The following is a 19,751-nucleotide window of genomic DNA, read 5'->3' on the forward strand; positions in this document are numbered from 1 at the left end:
TTCAAATCCAAAGAAAATCTTCCATGCTATTTAAGAATTTTCTTGAACTACTACGGAAACATTCAGAGTGAGCTGCATTGAATGCTTTAAAGTTTAGATAGTGCCTAAGTGCTCCCTTCTATCTAATCAGCGAGACTGACGTTACTCAGCTTTATCCAGGGTCAACAAAAATGATTCATTTTGTGTTTTGCCTAACTGGACTCATTATGATCAGCTGTTAGCGTCAAGCTGTCTGATTTCCATTCAGGCTTCACAGCTGGATTCATCATAAAAAAGAATATTAAACCTTGGGCAAGCATAGCTGGCTTTGACTTCCAAATAAGCATTTTTCTAACTAATCATGCTATACTTTCAGGTATTAAATAAGACATTCATTCCAATACAATTTTTTCAATGTGACACAGACTGCATCTATTGAAGAGCTGCAAATGTAAAGAAGCTAACAAAACCAAAATCTTTAATGAGAAAAAAGAATCAGGACAAGGATCAAGAATTTATCTTCTATAGGTAAAAATCTCTTTGCAAAGAAGTGTTGGAATAACATGGAGGCTGAGGGTGGGTTTCTTTCCACTTTTTTGAAAAAAGCTATGAGGAATATTTTGGGCACTTTTTTCAGTAGTTACTGAGCTGATTCTTAAAGAGTTGCTATCTTTTACATTTTTAACCAAAAAGGATTTCTAAGTTATGATAGAGAGAACATAGACACTGCTCAGAGCTATTTTGTATTTAAAGGATGTTCTTGGTAGTGGAAATATCTTCTGCAAGATAGACAGTTATTAAAAAAAAATCAATATCCACGGGGAAAAAAGGGAAGTCTGTGGAAATTTTTTTAATTATATTTTTCCTAAAAAAAAAAAAAAAAAAAAAAAAAAAGAATGAACAGTTCTCCCATCAATGCTTATTTAAGATTTAAGCAAATATTCGAAAAGGGTCAACAGGACAAAAAGGACAAAGGAGGCATAAGTTAGAAAAGGTGGTTCTTTGTACAACTGCAGAAGAAGAAACATGGCATCTAATAGTTGGCAGTTACATTGCCACCCCATTTTCTAAATCACTGCTGAAGTCTGCTCATGAATTTTCTCAGGGGGAAGGAGTAGAGCAGGCAAAGGGCCACGTCCTCCTCCTCACAACAACAGACCTTGAACAGGCTACAAAGGGAGTTAGGGACTCCACTGATCACACGGGAAGGGGAGAACACAGGAATACATATTATCATAAAGACACCAAAGGCAAAAAGGGTAAGAATATAAATAATTAATAGTAATTTTTTTAAACAAAGTTAAAAATAAAATTTACTTGTTGTAATTTGTCACTTCCTATGTCTTATTGTTGATACATTACTCCTACAGATTTGTCACAACAAAGCGTTCAATGCATGTTGCTTTAGCCCACTGAATATGAAAAACGAACAACCAGATATGAATTTAAGTTAACCTACCACAAATTTTGAACTATTTAAAAAGTATGAATTGCTTTTAAAATCCTCAAATCATTTACAACATATATATTTTAAACATTCTTCTGGAAGTGGTCCCCCCAAGCTCCCCACAGCAAATTTATGGACCTCTGAAAGGGAAGAGTCGATCAGATACCTTTCAATATCTTGAAACTTCAGGTTTTATTACCAGCTGCCACTAATCCTGTGTCACAGGCCAATACAACCAAAGAACATATCCAAAGAGGGACACAATCAGGAAAGCCATGAAACTCATTACACACGCTGGTTTATTGGCAATATTTTAAAAAAAAAAGAAACTCTTGGAAAACACATTTTGGACGGTATCCTGCAGTTAGAATCTCTTGACATGATTCTCATGCATTTATTCATATTTTTTAAAAAAATAAATTCAAACAAAACAAGTTCAAGGCAATACTGTCTTTTTAAAGCTTAACTACTCCTCTGCATATGACCTCTTTTATTATGTACAGACAGAAATAAAATGTGAAAAAGTTTGGATTTAGTACTTGACAAACTGGTCACAGCAGAGTTAGCTCAGATGGCCAGTTGAACAGAACATCCTTAGGGAGACAGAGCCACCCCAGAGGCTTTGTGGGCAGAAAATCTTTAGGCAAAGTGATTCATCATGTGTGGCAAGACGACTGTGACATCTAAAGATTCTTGCCTTGAGCAGCATGGTACACGCTACAAGGGATCAAGCGTTCTGAAAAACATCCACACACATCTCAGAAGCTTCAGGAAAAAGGACACGTTTCAAAGAACAAAATACTGGGCACTAAAAACGTGCATGTGAACCTGCTTTTTGCAGTGGAAAACTGCAAAGTTCCCCTTCAAGCCATGCTGTTGACCTAACACAGAAATAAGCAAATTTTTACAAATATTGCCATCAAACTATTTTAGATCTAATTTTATCATCTGGCTCATATTCCTTCCTCCAATGTAACTAAGCCTTAGTCCTGCTTTCATATCCTTTAGAAGCTGGCAATCAATAAATTATATTTTTTTTCCATTTTAAAATGTATTTTCCTATGTTGGTTTTTATTATTCTCTTGTCCATTCACCACAACTTCTAGCATTTCTAACAGAGCATCAGTGAATGCATTCCTATACCTCACTGCAATATGAATGCAAGATGAATTTCACCTTCCAAATCTATTGCCCAATGATCTGTCCTGTGAAGGAGAAGATTTACATTACTACACACAGCACCCCTGCTCAGAATCTGCACTTAAAGACCTCTTAGAAGATGCCAACTTTGAGTGTACAAATGTCTCACAAACAAAAAGATCCCATGTTGGAGAAAGACTCCTCTACCACGATATCCCACCAATAGCACTGGCCACTAACAGGTGCACAGAGAAAGAACCACAAAAACCCAGAGAGAATGTGAAAAAATGATATGGTCAGGCATTATAGCCAAGTATGTGCCACCTGGCAAGTAACAGAGCATAAGCAGGTTTAGAATTTACCTTTTCTTTATACTTAAGATTAAGGAAACAAAAAGAAAATAAATCTTTACAAAGAGAAACATATCTGCACAAAACCACATAAAAATGGACTTTTCTTAAGACAGCCAAAACAAGTCAACAGACCAAGACAGACAGACAAGCCAGGTAAAGACAGGAAAAATCCCAAAGTGCAGCTGAGCACAAGCCCTATGAAAGTGCTCAGGTGGAACAGTGTACTCATCCAGATGGGTGCATTCAAGGGACAAAAATAGGAGTTTAACCACAAAGTAAGACTACAGTAAAATTATACTCTATAGATGTGAGGACAGATGATTCTATTAAGGAATTTAGTGCAAATTAAAGTTTACGTTATTTCCTACCTCTGAGGCTTTGGCATTCTTTGAAGAAAATAAACTGGACCAATGACACAATTGCATTGCATTAACAAACAAGAAAGCAGCATAAAAGCACCATCAAGAAAAGTAGGAGAGATCAGTAGAAGGGCAATGGCAACTTTAAAAACACATCTTTCAGTTCAATAACAGTGCTGAAACTGATTATCAAGGGAATAACAATGCTTGAGAGCACAGGTTAAAAGAAGAAAAAAGTTACTGGGGCCTGGATAACATTTTCTTCTGATGAATCACTGTCTTTCCATTTGGTGTTTTATTTCACATTGGTTTACTGGCATTTGCACTATGTCTCTATCATGAGACCAAGCTGTGTGTGAGCTGGGGAGAGAGGGGGAGGCACACAGAACAGAAACTCCAAGGCACACAGTAACAGGGAAGCGTTCCTCCTTCATATTGGAGAATGTCAACCAAGCCAAGAAAATACAGTACCTTGAGTTCCAGACATTTGGGCTCGAATATTTCTTCTATGTAGGTAAAATGAGAAATCAATACAGAAAATATTCTGTATTTAAAAAGTACTATTGAGCTTTACTCGGTTCTAAATAAATAGCTGAAAGCCCACTGTTGATTGTCTATACATACACAAACTATCCTAGATAAAATGGTTACCAACTGGAGAAACACATGGGCTTTTTCCTCCTGCCAACAGACTATATTCTTATTCATTGTTTGTAATTGTGCAACTGAACCAACTAAACCCAGCAGTATTTTTCTACTGGCCCCTCTTCGTTTACCCTGTTGTCCCCCCTCAACTCCAAAATACCGGCGGAACAAATTTATACTCAATTCCTTAATCAGATTTTAAAAGGGTTTGTTTTGGTTTTTTTTACCACGTGCCTTTTGAACCACATTTCCAGGAAGATACATTTCTAATGCAATAGCAAAAATGTAATTGAAATAAAGAACATACAAGTATACTGGACAAAACTATTTGTTATAATTGTGCCCAGGGCTGAGTGCCAGATAGCTGTCAAACAAAGGAACAAAATCATACAGTTGTTTGGCACTCAAGGCTGAAATCATTGTGAAACATGCACTGTTTATAAATTGTCACTGATGAATAAAAGCAGTGAACAAAAAAATTTTAAAAATGCAGCCAAGCTTTGGAAAGACAAGGCAATCATGGCTCCTCCTCCCACCACTCTGCAATCAAACAAAACAAAATAACCCTCAAGCCCCCTCTATGCTGGGCACGAACAACGTCGTGGTGCAAGGTAAACCGAGCATGGCGTGAGCAAGACACTCCAGGCCACAGCAAACCCAGCCAAGTGATACCATTCAGACACACACACACAAAAAGGCATGTGGATGTCTCATCTTTTGAGAAATTTCTCTTCTCTGTTATATCTAAAATAGTTTTTAAACACTACTAATGCTGGCGACATTTATCTTAAGCTTAAAAATGTCAATCCCAGAAAATGTAAAGAAAAATTTTTTCAGTGATGGTAAAATATATTAGCCAGTCTTTCACCACAGAACACAGCACTGCTGAAAAAAGAAATCTCACCTATCATTGATAAAAAAGATCTAATTCATGCCAGGTGAAAAGATGATATTTCTCTAAATATAAAGTAAAAACTGTATCCTGGAAAATAAGGAAGAGCTGTTTGTGATCTAACATATCTGTACCAATTCCAGTACCTTTCAAACTTGAAGCTATATAACAATAAAGCACATCCATAAGGAAACAAAAACTCGTCTAAAATGACAGCAAAAAGAACTTACAAATATGAGGAAGAAATTATCATTTTTTGACTTATAGGTAGAATATTAAGGTGTGCCAAATATTTTCTTCAGTATAGCTCACACAGGAGATTCTGCAAACTCCTTTGAAGTTAGAATTGCATGATCAGAAAATTCTCTACACTATTTCATAATGCAATGCAACTTTTAAGACAGGTAAGGCATTATTTAAGAAATACGATTCTGTAAGGAGTGTTTGTAAGGATTTTTGTACATCTTGATTCTAGCAGATCAATCAGTTTAAGTTGGGAAGTATCTCAAGGCTTCAAATAAATATATAAATTAATTAAATTTGAGGTGACAGCTTGTAATGGACGAGCAATATGTGAAATAAATAGATGATGTAATAAGAAATAAATTAGTTCAGTCAGAAACAGAAGTGTTATTTATCACGTCAAAATAATAAGACAATTTCTCTTTGCTCCTACCAGGGAGCAAACATACTTAAAACTGCAGAATCCTGATAAAGAGCATACAAGAATACGCCTTCCTACCACTGCAGAACATTTTTTCAACATGATACAAGTTTATTTATGATATAGTCATGCACTTAGGTATTCAATGCAGACCCCAGGGATCAGCCTTGAAGTTTACAAGACTGTTAACAAGTCACACATTACTCTCAAGACTTCTGCTTTCTATGTCCCATTGTATAAGAGGAAGACATTGCAAGATGCCTTATTTGTATTGCATGTATCCAAAATGCCAGGACTGTTTTAGAGGTCCCTATTAAAATGGGAAGCAAATTAAATTTTCACTGCAGTTATTGTGACAATAGCACTAGTTTTGCCCATAGTCTGTACAATTCCAATTTGAATTTACACATCCTACATTTACACATTACATAATTATTTGCATTTGGTTCCCTACTACTTTTAAGTCTCACGGCCAGACTCTGCCAGTTTCACAAAAAAACTTTTAAATCAGTCAACTCATCTCAATAGTAACCACTGTGCTTCTTCCTCACTCCCACTTCAATGAACCTTTTTTCTCTCTCAATTTATAGCTATTGTTTTCTTTAAAAGAATCAGTAAGAGTAGACCCAAATTGTGTGTTTCTTTAATCTCATATGTAACACATCATCACAAAACTATGCATCAACTCTCCCTTGTATTTAACGGAGGATCCTTCAGATGGAGGACCCGGTGAGCACCTTCCAAAAAAACCCCAAGCACACAGCACCCTCCCTCCACCAAATGCCATCCTGGTGAAGCTCTGCACACGCTATTTCTCTGTGTGACTCTCCATGGGGATGCCAAGGAAATAACTCTGCAGAATTTTCATCTGGCTTCCCGATTTACACACAGGCATCAGAGCCACAGAAGCTGCACGGCTCTGTTAAAGCTACAACGCTGACAGGCTCCAGGAAAAAACATTCAAAGCCAGCAACCAAGACAGCCTCGCAAATAAAGCAAGATACAACCATCTCTTAACAGAATGAGTGACTGTTCCTCTGGGCTTTGCACATTTCTGTTACATGAAATTCTTTCATCGACTTTTCCAAACCAAAACTTGGGTGCAATATTAGATTGAAGTGGAAGCGTTCAGATATTATCATCAAAATCCAACTTGAACATTTTGTCTTCTTTTGATGGTACTTGTCCCATTCATCTATTATGTAGCTGAAGCACCACACACCTACAGCATCTTACAGGTCTATGGAAAACGCAGCAGCTGCTCAGGCAACTTACAAAAACTATAGTATTAGAGGTCCAACAGCCCCATGCACCTGAAAAATAAAACTACATCTTTTATTTTCATCTGGTTTGTTTTCCCCTCTGAGATGTCTGTTATCTAAACAAAGTCAGGTTTCCAGCAGCAAGAAACATCACTAAAACCCAATCTCTAAAGAAAACTATTAGCAACTTCAAATCATATTAATGCAAATACTGTAATGCCCCAAATCACAAAAGCCACTTGTTTTGGCACAAGCAGCCTAGTTAGAACATTTTGGTTGATCAGTTCAGAATTTAATCACTGGATACAGGCTGCTGCATTTATTAAAAACTGGACTGCTAGCAACTCACAGGCTACAGCTACATGTACGTAAGAATGAAAAAAAAAATAATGGAATGAAATAGAGATTAAATAAATTATTTTTATGCACCTGGTGATAAGCAAACATCTTTATTACAAAACAAAGACAAGCCATGAAAAATTACAAAATTATCTTTTAATCACCAGTGAGCTTTCTACAGCCTCCTATTTGAACAGGATAATAGTTATTATGTAGATCCCTAAGCAATTGCCTCATGGGGAAGTTACATCACCACTATGGGAAAGAATCACCCCCTCCTCCCTAGAAGGGAGCTTGGCGCCTTCAGACAGACTCAAATTTAAAATCCTACAGCTTCACCCAGCTGATCCCATCCACTGGAACACATCTACAAGTGCCCAGGGATGGCAGGAACCACAGGAGAGAAATATGCCCTTTCAGCATTTCATGCACTGATGAGCCTTGTAACAGATAAACATACCCTGCAGCAGCTAAACTGACATGTTATAACAAAGAGGAAATACAAGACTTAAAAATTTCATCAGATTACTATTTATTCCCCTTTTCAGAGGCAGAGTACACTGTGAATAAATCAACACTCAAATGTATCAGACTACATTAACTAAAACCCAAGCTTGGCAGAACAAATTTTATCAGAACTAAAATATTTCAAAATGTAAAAGCCACAGACTTTGCATATTTATTCCCAGACTGGCAATTCAAAAGTACTTAGTATGACAAAAAATCCGGGTTCAAGCCTGAGACCATTTTGAAGAAGGCAACATTTCATCTTCTTCCAGCACAATTAGCACTAGGTCCCGTTTTTTCCTCCCATTAGTGCACAGTGTCCATGGACCACCAGAGCTGCAAGTTCTGCTTGTGGGACACACTGTGGATTGTGAGATACATGTGGCACTCGTAGTATCCACTGAAAAGGAATCCCCACCTCTTCCTAGCACAATGTTTAATCGTACAGCTTGATGGGTTTTCAAGAACACGTTTATTCACTTGATTACTTGACAGAAAGAAAACCTTTCTGGTTTCTTCCTTGAACCACAGCACTGCAGACAAAGCCTGCTACCGACTCCAGTGCTGATCTGGAGATACAAAAACGGTCTAAATGTGCACAATACTCCAGAATGGTTAAGGATGAAGTGTGTCCACACTCCAGCACGCTCCGGCAGTGAGTGGATGAGCGAAGGGAGGGGGGAAGGCTGCCCAGTGTGCACCTGCTCACCCCTCCTCACCTCCCTGCACCCGGAGCTGCCCACGGCAGCGGGGAGGGCAGGCAGCTGTGCCCACACACCTACCTGGCACAGCCACACCTGAGCACCACCTGAGGAGCGCTGCCAGGGCCCCTCTGCCACAGCTGCTCACCAGGAGAGAGATCAAAGTCTCAGGGGGCAGAGAGCACAGGCAGACACCTGCTACAGCAGAACGCTGCAAAGGACACGAGCCCCTGCCGCGTGCGGAGCAAGCCTCCATCTATTACCGTAGGTAAAGAAATGTTAGGAAAGCTATTTGATTGAAATATTACCGTAAACAGAAGGGAAAACTAAGCTTAACACACGCTCTTGTGAGCAAAAACCCAAGGGTAAAAATGCCCTGCACTTAGCACTTTCACTAAATGACTGTGTAATTTAATTTCCCAGAAACCCATTAGCTTTCACAAAAGGAAAATTAAGAGCAGATGAGAGCAATTCTTTGGTGTGAGTGGAATTTATTTAATGTAATACCTGGGGAAAAAAATAAAAGATAAATCTGAAACTGTATGAAGAGACAGAAAACATTGCAACTCTAGAAAGCTTCAGAGCAGAGCACAGAGCAGCGGCTGTGTGCTGCCAGTAACCACTGTGTCAGAGCCCAGGTCTGAGAGCTGCCTCTGCCCAACACACCACACCAGAGCTGGGACACAGCCAGATGCACAGACACTCCAGAACAAAAGGACTGCTAGCATTCGAAACAGAAACAAACAAACAAAAAGGAACCTCAATTTATTTATGGTGGTTTTATATATTCATATGTGAAATTAATTATTCAAATAATTATCTGGAAGAGAGGAAGAAATAAATGAAATTTAACTTAAAATGTTACTCTGGGTTTGAAATTGCATTATAAACCCCAAAATACTACAAAAGTCACAATAGGCTTTTAGGCAATCTATATCATATAAAACCAGTATCAATTCAACAGAGTGACATGCCCCAAAAGGAAAAGAAATAATCTTAGAAAGGGGCTTAAATTAAATCTTCCATTTGCCAGATTCATTATATGCAATGATTTGGAAAATGCTAATTATTTAAAAAACGTAAGCCTATCAAAAACATCACATCATTACTGTGATGAAGCAAAGGCAACACTTTGGGAAAGGTAGCCATGATGCATTACATAGAGGTGAGCCAGCATCTTGGTATTTTTAGTTTCAATAATCAAAACAGTAAGTGATTAAATAAAACGTAAACATAATACTGTGAAACTGCACGACACAGTTATGCAAAGTGAGCGTTAAGGAACTTTTTCAGCATGGGAAGTTTACAGTCTATGGCTTGTGGTGGACTAAGTACCAATACTTCTAAGTATTTATTGTAACTGTGGATGATCTTATACTCCTGGATTTTTTACTATGGAAAGGTTTTCTAAACGCACTAATATTTAGCAGATAACTATGCAGAATGTAAAGCTTATCAGGTATCCATTCACAATTTTCTTTCAACTTACTGCCCTGTAAAAGAAGATGGACTAAAACACTTGTGATAATCTTTTATGTCACTGTTTTGTCATTTTCTTCTTTTAACATTTTCCTCTTTCTTCCTAATGAATTCTCCAAAGGATATAAAATACTCAGTCCTCACCATTCTCCAAGTTAATAACAATGTAACTGCATATAAATTATTTCAGATCAATCTTGCTATTACTCATATCTCTGGAGATAATTTCCATTGTGATGCCTGGGTTTTTTTTTCATGTGTTGAAATATTAATGACTATAGAAAGCAATTCAAGGAAACCTAACTATTATTTTGGACAAATAGAGGGTCTGCCAACTCCCTACTTGCATCTGCCCTCTCCCTTCCTAAAAGGTAATTAAGACAAGATTCTGAGCAAAAACTATAATGGCATCATTCTTAATGTGTGCTATTTTAATAACTATTTACCCTTGCTGGTTTCCTATTATTGCCTTCACCATTATAAAGTCATTTGATAACAAGATCTCTCTCTTCAATTCCAAAATTCTTTTATTGAAGGGTTACTGAGGAAGAAAACTAGCAATTTTCCTGAAGATTAGTTAGATCCTTAACTGAGTACCAATTCAGATTCACACCGCCTTTTAATTGTATTTTAAAGTTCAAAAGCCTCTTCTTTTACTGAGAATAACCTTTCACAAATCATGGTTTTAAAGGCTTACATCGGCTGTCCAAGAACTGTATCAGCACTGGAACACTTACAGAGGCTTCAGCTATCTACTGTGTTGCTTCAAAAAACAACCTTCCAATGTTCACTTTCAAAAGTACCTACTCTATCCAAGCCAACTGGAGAGTTTAAATGACAAGTCAAATAATAGATTTGACAATAAAAATTAAGACAGTAATTTCAGTTTGAAAGATGCACTGGCAGAAGCCCAGCCATTCTCAGAAACCTGCACAATCAGGCAATCAAGTCAATTAAATGAATAGTAACTCTAAAACCAGAAGGCATCCCAATCCAGATATTGATCTCATTCATGAGATTAATACACAAAATCCATAGTGAGTTTCACAGTAACCCGAAGACTAGTTTTGAAAATTCTTAAAACTTGGCTGCCACCCATGAAACACCTCTCTGCTCCAGCCACCCTTCATACAGTAGTTTCTACCCAGCATAAAACCTATTAGTCCCTACTACACTGGAACAAGACTGCTAAACAGTAAGAGAAGGAGGTAAAATTCATGGTGCATATAGATGTAATTTACTCAGAAACCCTGTTTTGTGATGCTTGATGACAAACCACCCAAGTGCATCAAGTACAATCAATAGGAAAGGAAGTTACACTGCAAAAACCCCAACATGTATTACTCTGCTTCCCTTTACCAGTTTGGTTCTTTCACATATTTATTTCAAACAGAAGAATCAGACAACCTTTATATTCACATTTAAAAAAGCAAAAGAAGCTATATTTTTATTAACTATCTGAAGAATTTATAGCTCTAATTACTGTAACAAGTTTCTACTCCTACCTTGTAAATACCAACTTTTGTATCTTGACTTCTCTTCATGTTCAGTCCATCTCTTAATGCTGGCCATGAGAAAGCATCATAGCATTACTCAGCTAAAGCTTGTTAGGAAGAGGCAAAACCACCAGGATTCTAACAGAGGTGAATGTTACAAAATCACCAGATGGTATAAAATAAACTACAACCTGCAGCTGACCTATTGGAATCAGTGAGTAACTGAGACAGATAATCTAAAATTCTCCATTTTCATACATTGAGAATCTCTGATTTCATTGACAGGTCTTCAAACCCTGTTGCTAGCTCAGAAACACCTAGAGCTCTAAAATGTAACCCAATTAAACTTTAAAGGAAGTAGCTAAAGAAATAATGAGAAAACAAGGAAATGTATTAGAAAGAAAACTTGGAAGCATGATCTCTCTTCCTACTTCAAGGGACTGATTTCAACATGGCAAGCTGATATTCAACCACTGTCTTTTCACTCACTATTTACTAAATTTTTAATGACTTTTTGTCACTTGTGGAACTGTGCAGTAAACAGAGGATGAACATGGAGCACAGAAGTTTGGCTGTTATCCTTTCTACCTCTTGTGGAAAGACAGGCACACAAAAGAAAGTAATTCACCCACTTCAAATTTTCGAGACAGACCAACAAAAACCCCTTTAAGCTATATTCAAGAATAATCTGCTTTCTTTCTTCCCAGTAAGTAGTAGTAAAAATGCTCAGGAGAATAAAGTCCAGGGAACAGTAAGACAATACAATACCACATGCTTGAAGGGTCCTAGCAAAAACTGACCTCTCCTTGCAAGTGCAGAGTACTAAAAGGCAGCATAATTACAGAGAAAAGAATCTCATATCCTTGTGAATAGTTTTCTAGAATGTAATTAAAAGAGAAGTGTTGAATAAGCAAAGATTATCAAGTCTAAATGGAGCTACAATACCACCAATATATCTTAGCCTGATTTTCTACATATCTCTATGGATACCAACAGACTATGCCAGTCCCAAGACGATTCAGTGGCTTTACTCAAAATATAAGTAACGGCCCTTCTTTTTTTATACTACCAAATCAACACGATAATTCTGGAATTCATTAGTGAAGAACACTAACCAATCCAGCATAATAGCTTTACTTCCTCTGCAAAACACTTCAAAAAATATCTAAATGAATATGGAAATGCATCTTTCTGTGGTAAATTGTTCATTATTGAATCATTATCAACTCTTGTTAGACAAAATTTCTCTCTTTTGCAATGTACAAGATCATTAAAATGTTTGAGAGCTCCATCATGAAAGACAGTGGCACTTTATAATCCGCTATCTCTTCAGGCAAATATGCTTACGGTTGAACATAATACACAAAACAACAACATCCCCTTGACACACAATTCTTTCTTTTAATGGTACTCTTAAGTGTTGACAGCAATGGTGAAATATGTTGTCGCTCTCTCTTCTTCTTTTTTAATGGTTTTTAACTATTTCAGAAATGTATTTCAGTCCTGATAAAATTTTGGGAAGGGATGTATGTATTAGATCTTGGATGTGGAAGCCCAGATGCTCAATCACTGCTATTAGCTAGTGAGCTATTTCCTATAAGCTCATCAAGTTCATGTTCTTATCCTCCCTCCATCTCCTTTTAAACTCCAAAGATCACAAAATAATGAACCAATGCCATAAATATTGTATATCTGCATTAGCTAATAAAATAAATGTGCTCATTCTGTTTATGGGAACACAATTTGATATTAAAAACTGTATAACATCTTTTTGTCTAAAAAAACTTTAGAAAAATTATCATTCTTATTTTTAATAGTAGATAAAGAAACTATAAACACAGGTAGTAGTACCACATAGAAGAGTACTACTCTGTATTTTCATAACATAGCTTTTATCATTCCTCTCTCCAAAAATCTCACCATCAAATAAATACAATGCAAAAATCTAAGGATGTGAAGATATAATATACAAGCTGTATCTTATACAGTAACATAAGCAAAATGAACATAATTTTTTATTATGATAAGCGAAATACTTTTAAAGGCATAGAGTTTTGATGTGAACATGTCTTAGAGACATATACTGAAAGCTTTCTGTAATTCTTGGCTGCATATAGAAGGCAATGAAGTACTTTTGCTCCAAGAAAATAAAATCCCTAAGAACTCTTAGCCACAAAGCTTTCCAAAACTATTTCAGTTCTCAGCTGCTTTGGGTGACTGACACATATGTATCTTGCCATTTGTTAATCCTCTCTACGAAACCATCTCAATGGAAGTTTCTTGTCAAATCTGTATTAATGATGTAATTCTACTATGTTTAATAGAATCATTGGTTCAATAAAAATGAAAAGCCAAAAAGATGTGGCTGCAGCAATTATTTTTGCCATATATTTAAAGGCATATATTGTTAAGAAATTGGATGGCATAAATTAAAAACATGAGAAATTAATTTGTTTTGGCAATAGGAATTTAAAAAAGAAATCAAACTTTGCTATATATTTTTGTAAAATAAAATCAGTATCAGATACAAAGCCTAGAGACATTCCATACATGCTACTGATCAAAATCCTGGAGAAGCAACTGAACTAACTTGTCTTTTTTAGCTTTCAGCTAAAAAGGAAAAAAGACAACATGTTTGAAAGATTATGTGGGGAAAGTTTACTTTGCTTTATCAAAATAACTGCTACATTTTAGCTTTGCTGTGTTCAGATTGAAGGGTCATTGACCAATTGACATGTCCCCTCTCTAATCAAAGTTTACAGAGATGGACATTTTAAAATTGCTCCTTCTCAGCTTCGTATATGAAGTTCAAACAAAATTCTGTTTTCAGCAATAGCTGAGCTTGGTCTGTCTCTGTTTCAGAGAAAATTAAAGTAGTAAACAAAGACTGAGCAAAGTAGAAAGATTTCCAAAAGAAATTGCAGACCACCAGGATTTGGATTTAGGTAATCCACTTAGATTACCATGGCTATGTCTTAAAAGGACAATACTGAGATCACAAAATAGGTCATGTCTACAAGATGGGGAATATACAAGTGAAACAATGTGAAATGCACAAATCCAGAACAAATACTCAGTCATCCTGAAATCTAAGATACAAAACTAAAATAGTCCCATGACCACATATTGCCAAATTAAATATTTTGAAATCAACAGTTTTATGTTCCCAACTGGAACACACAATAGGAGATTTTTCAACCAATGCCATCAGCATGTTAACAGGTTTCAGGTAACACAAAGTGCAGGCAATGAAAAAAAGCTTTCAAAGGCCACAAAATAATACACCCTTTGCTTGCTTTTTTTCCAGTTTCAAAAGCAGAAAAGGTTAAACAGGTCTGGAAGCAGGACTTTCCATCTATTTCTTAAAAGTGACAGAGTTTCTAATACAAAAATATCAAAGAAATCAGGAAATTAAAAATAAGAAGCAAGCCCTCAAGTTATTACCTGAAGGAAAGTCTACAGTCAATTGGTAGCTAGTTCATGAACTGAATGTTAGAAAAAAAATTTTTTAAAGGCACAAATAAAAAGTTGCTATACATGTCTTCTCAAATAAAATTAAGGAAAAATAATCTTTAAGATAATTTAGAATTTACATCAAATTAAAATATATCCGCTTTCTAGATCAACTTTAGAAAATCTTGGTATTTCCTTCTTCTAAAAAGTCCTGGATGATGGCCTTTATGAGGAACTCATCCAATACAAAGAGGTTTGAATAGGAAAGTCAGTGTTGCTATGAGAAACAGAGCAACTTCCAGATGCTTGACATGTCAGGCCTAGACAAGGGAATGAAAAATGTCTCTTTCTGACCAAAGAGGCTTTGAGGGGATACTCGTAAAGAATTACCTACTTACCCATCAGATTTGAGTTCATGAAAGGTGTCGGGGACAATCCTTCATGAGGCCCTAATCGACTGTCATTCAAGTGATCACTGTAATGAGGACTGTCTGCAAAACCCTAGAGAAAAAAAGACCAGAGTATTAAACAGATTATTTGGCAGCCCTGCTAATTGAGTGTAATGACACTTTCCTAATTAAATGTGCAGAGTCACAATTGGTCATTAATCACAAAAGTTGGCTTTCAGGTCTATTTCACAGAAATTACTCTCTGCCCACATATTACTTTCTTTCCATCAAAAAGAAACCACATAGTTTCTTAATAAGCTGTGTCCTCATGGACAAGATTTCTAAAAATTGAATACTACAGAAATATTTTGATATTTGAATCTTCTTAGTGTTAAGTCACTAACCACAGAGAGTAAAATTAGTCTGAAGAACTTGCAACTGATTTTTTTTCCCTAAGTTTCCTGTTTGTATAAATAAAAGACAGTAAAAAGTTCAGGAAGAGTCACTGATGTTAAGAAAAAATGTTGGTGCAGATGAGAAGAACAAATTCCATTTCTTCTTGCAGCCTGCTATTAATATTACAGATTAATAGGCATTTTGACATTATCACATTAGTAACCAGTATAGCTCACTGACAAAAGGTTTACTTCCATATAGTGATTAAATAAACAACTTTGTCACCCAATTTGCAAACAAGCACTGGAATGGAAATACTTTTATGTATTTTTCTACCATTAGCACAGTCAGCTCACCAGGCTTGGATCGACCCTTACACAGTCAGGAAACACTGGCTTATTGATAGCTTATTATTGGCAAAGGCAGAGGAGATGAAAAACAAAGACTTTGGATGTATGTATTCTTTAATTAACCCACTTACATAAATCTCTCCTTGAGACATTTCAAAATCCCATCAGCTTTTCTGTATAAAGGTATGAATTTGCCATTTGCCCTTCAGACTCACCAAATGCACACTGAATCACTTACTCTGTACCAAAACATGAAAGAGCTGGTACTCAGTTGTACTTCCTTTGTAGCCAAAGTTTTGAAAAACATTGTGTAAATCTTATCTCAAAATTCACACCTAGTCACTTCTCATTGAGAAACCTCAAGCTCAGACCTAATTAAGGGAGGAGGGAAAATTGTTCACAGCTACCAGAAACCATCCCAAGTGCCCTGGGACTATAAAATCATCAATCACTGAACATTTATCATTTCTCCAGACCTCAGGCTCACATTGAAGACAACATTAATGGGGCTGAAACAGGCCTCCCTATCTTTGCAGGCGAGCTGTCAGTTCTACCAAAGGGCTGCTAACTGAGGGCCAGAGAACTGTCACAGCACTGCCACTGCTTAGGGATGCGTGGCACACTGCTGCTGCTGCTGCTCGGCTGCACAGCAGCATTCCCGGACACCCGGCTCCCCACTGAAGCCTGGGCTGGCTTTATCTGCTTCAGAATCGGCGATACACTTGTGATAGGCATTCAGAAACAATCTTAGTGACATTTACAACTTGGTTATGACCACAAGGGTGTCCTCTGGAAACCGTGACCTAGCCCCGTCTGTCAGACAAGCAGCGTGGAACAGCAGCTGCTGAGGAAATGGAGTGGCTCCTAGCTAAGGTCACCACCACATGTGGCTTATTTTTATGCTGAAATGAAACAAGAAAGAAATTAAATCTGCTGAATAAAGAGACAAAAATTTGCAAATACATGACCAAAACCAAAGCCCCTGAATAGGTAGCTTTATACTTGTGTCTCTGCTTTTACTCCTTATTGCGGTTGGTTTTTTAAAACCTTTTTACCTAAGACTTCAGCTGTACTTTATTTTAAAAGAAAGAAACTATAAAGGACACTATCAGTGATAAAAAAGGATCCATATCTCAGACATTCAGCAAGTGGTACCCAAATGAGGCCCAGAATCTCAAACCTTAAAGACATCCTTATTTGCAGAGTATATAACATAATTGTTGAAAATACAACACGGGTAAGACTCATTTCATATACAGTTGAACATGACATAACACAATCTACCTAATGCACAGGATTCCTAATGGTTCTCCCCATGTTAATACTGCATATCTCCCTCACAAAATAGAGCAATTGAAGAACAGTGTGGATGGTTCACACAAAGAGGAATATTCTTCCATCATCAAAATTCCTTTGAAGAATGCTTGACATCATGTTCTTTTCATTTACCCTCTCAGTTTCCCAAAATGCACTTGCAACCAATTACAACAGCATCCAAGTTGTATTTCTACACTACCAGACAAATCAACTACTTCATGGAAAGTATTCAGGGTTATCCTTCACAACAACAAAGCAATTGAAAATAAAACATTTGGTATACAGGGTGAAAATATAGCAAGGGATACATAAGCCCTTTAAGTAGAATTGGTCTTTTCTGGACTTCAATGCAATTCCTAAAATTAATTGTACCAAGCATTTCTTTATTGGCCATTAGAGAATTCACACCTGTGTGAATTGTAACCTGTAGGGTACCAATGTAAAGAAATCTTACCTTGGCCACCATGCCTGACACCAGTTATTCAGAGTCTCAGTGTTCAGTCATGGATTATCACAGGCCACAGAGTTTTGTTTGGGATTAGAAACCCTGGGCTGATTCCTACATATAACTCACCCACACTAAATGAATATAAAACAACCATAAACACGTGCAGTTTTGCTTTAACAACTTCTGCACTTCACAAAAGCAAATTAAGAAAAATCAGAAGAGCTCTAAGGACAGTGATTTAAATTACACAGAGTTTGTTCAGAGCATTCTTCACATTTAAACTGTATTTCAAATAAAATTGTATTCCTGATACCATTCCTTGTTTTTGCAGCTCTACTGTTAACCAATGGAGTAAACAGCAAAGTACCACTACTGAGAAAAGTTGTCACCAATCACAGACAAAACTTCAGAAGCTTCGAGTAGCCTCTGAAAAGCTACTGGAAGCTTCTAGTCGTACAATCAATGCTCAAAAAATGTATTTAATAAACATAATAGTGCAAATTGACAACATATGCTTATTGCTCAAAGAAGAACACGCTTGAGAGCCATAAAAGGTCTGGAATACCAATGAAGGATAGTGATTTTTAAGACACACCCCACTTGTGTGACTGAGTAATAAAGAGAAAACACAATCAGCTAGCATGAGAACTCATCCCTCATGGCAAAAGCAGCAAAAGATGGCAGGGAGGGATTTATACAAAATTCTAGCAGAGTCCCTTTTCAAATCCATGTTTTAAGCAGGACTCAATACATACTGCCAAATTTTATTCTTCCTTTCTGAGAATGTCAGGAACTGAGATTTCCTGCCTGTTTTGAAGACTAATCTACTGAAGCTCACTTAAATATAGCTGGATTGGTACAGATTCCAAGGAGAAAAAGGAAGTAATCAGTCATGCCAAAAGTTACTCTCCCCTCGTGGGAAGAACTATTTGATGGTACATATTCTGGCTGGTGATGTCATTCTTTGGACCAAAGTGGGCTTCCAAAGCCCTTTGGAGCATTTCTACCTCCTGTTACCTGCAGGCACATTTAACACAGAAAGGCTGGAAAGAGACATTCCATGCTCAGCAGACATCCCCATTCCTGCCTGTGGCTCCTCAACAAACCTACCAATGGATGAGTAAACATCAGAGTGCACAGTTGGACTGTTTAGCAAATAACTGGCAAAAAGTCTACAAAATAAGAGTTACTGGACAAATTTTTTTCCTGTTCTAAGCACCCTGTTCTGAAGGGACTGCAGAGAGCTCAGGACATTTTTCTGTTTGCAGAAAGCAAACTGATTTTGAATATGATTAGATGACATAGCTGTAAACTCCAAACTGTCTTTGCTTGTTCCAACCTCTTATATAGCTATTACAAAAGCAAGTTTTAACTTTCCCAAAGGAAGGCAAAATTTCTTTCTGTACTGTTATAGCCCAAATAAAGTACAATTGGGGTTAATTGTTGCCTTACAGCCCTTTGTAATGTTGTTTACTGTTCACTTTGCACAGGCCTCTCCCTAGGTTTCAATCTGACTGAATGTTGGTGATGAGAAAGATCAAGTCAGATACACCTACAAATAAAAGCAACAAGCATTGTCTACTAATAATAGCTGTTATGAAATGCAGCAGAAAGACTACTGCTAATTAGTGCAGCAATTTAACTAAGTAGTGAAGGCACTCTCAACATTCAGTGCTCTAACTGTATGCGTTTTTCAGGGATTTCAGTGGATTAGAGTGATGTTCTCTAATAATTCCAATAAATAAAGTTCACCAATTTAAAAATTCCACAATTATAATATTCATTCCTACCTCTTCTGGGTAAGATGCTCCAAGTGCCCAAGTGATTTAGGTTCTATCTGTATCAGCATTTTCCAAGAACAGGGGTGCTAACACAGCCAAATCAATTTAAAATCTGACACTATATTACAAAAATCATAAATACTTATACTCAGGACACCTGAAAAACATCTTACATAATGTGTTATTCTAGAAGACTCAAAACAAAATGGAAAATATCCCCAACCCATATATTCAGAATAAACACATTCCTTACTAGGCATGTTTATCCTACCAAATCATGAAAGAAGGCCTGACACAATGAGTCTATGCCCCATTTTACAAAGAAAGTGGTAATTCATCTCCTAAAACTCAATA

The 19,751-nt window shown here is 36.8% G+C and overlaps 1 protein-coding gene across 10 annotated transcripts in view; it reads right to left on the reverse strand.

The window, feature by feature from the left end:
• TCF12 (transcription factor 12) overlaps window positions 1-19,751 on the reverse strand; it is a 160,462-nt gene that overhangs the window by 90,474 nt on the left and 50,237 nt on the right. For all 10 annotated transcript variants that reach the window (XM_088172494.1, XM_014873978.2, XM_014873982.2 and 7 more), the window contains one exon: window positions 15,115-15,217. In XM_088172494.1, coding sequence (XP_088028620.1) covers window positions 15,115-15,217 — 103 coding nt within the window. The remainder of the gene's footprint in view (window positions 1-15,114; window positions 15,218-19,751) is intronic.

The sequence above is a fragment of the Sturnus vulgaris genome, chromosome 13, assembly GCF_052056855.1.
Source record: "Sturnus vulgaris isolate bStuVul1 chromosome 13, bStuVul1.hap1, whole genome shotgun sequence".
NCBI classification, from domain to species: Eukaryota; Metazoa; Chordata; class Aves; order Passeriformes; family Sturnidae; genus Sturnus; species Sturnus vulgaris.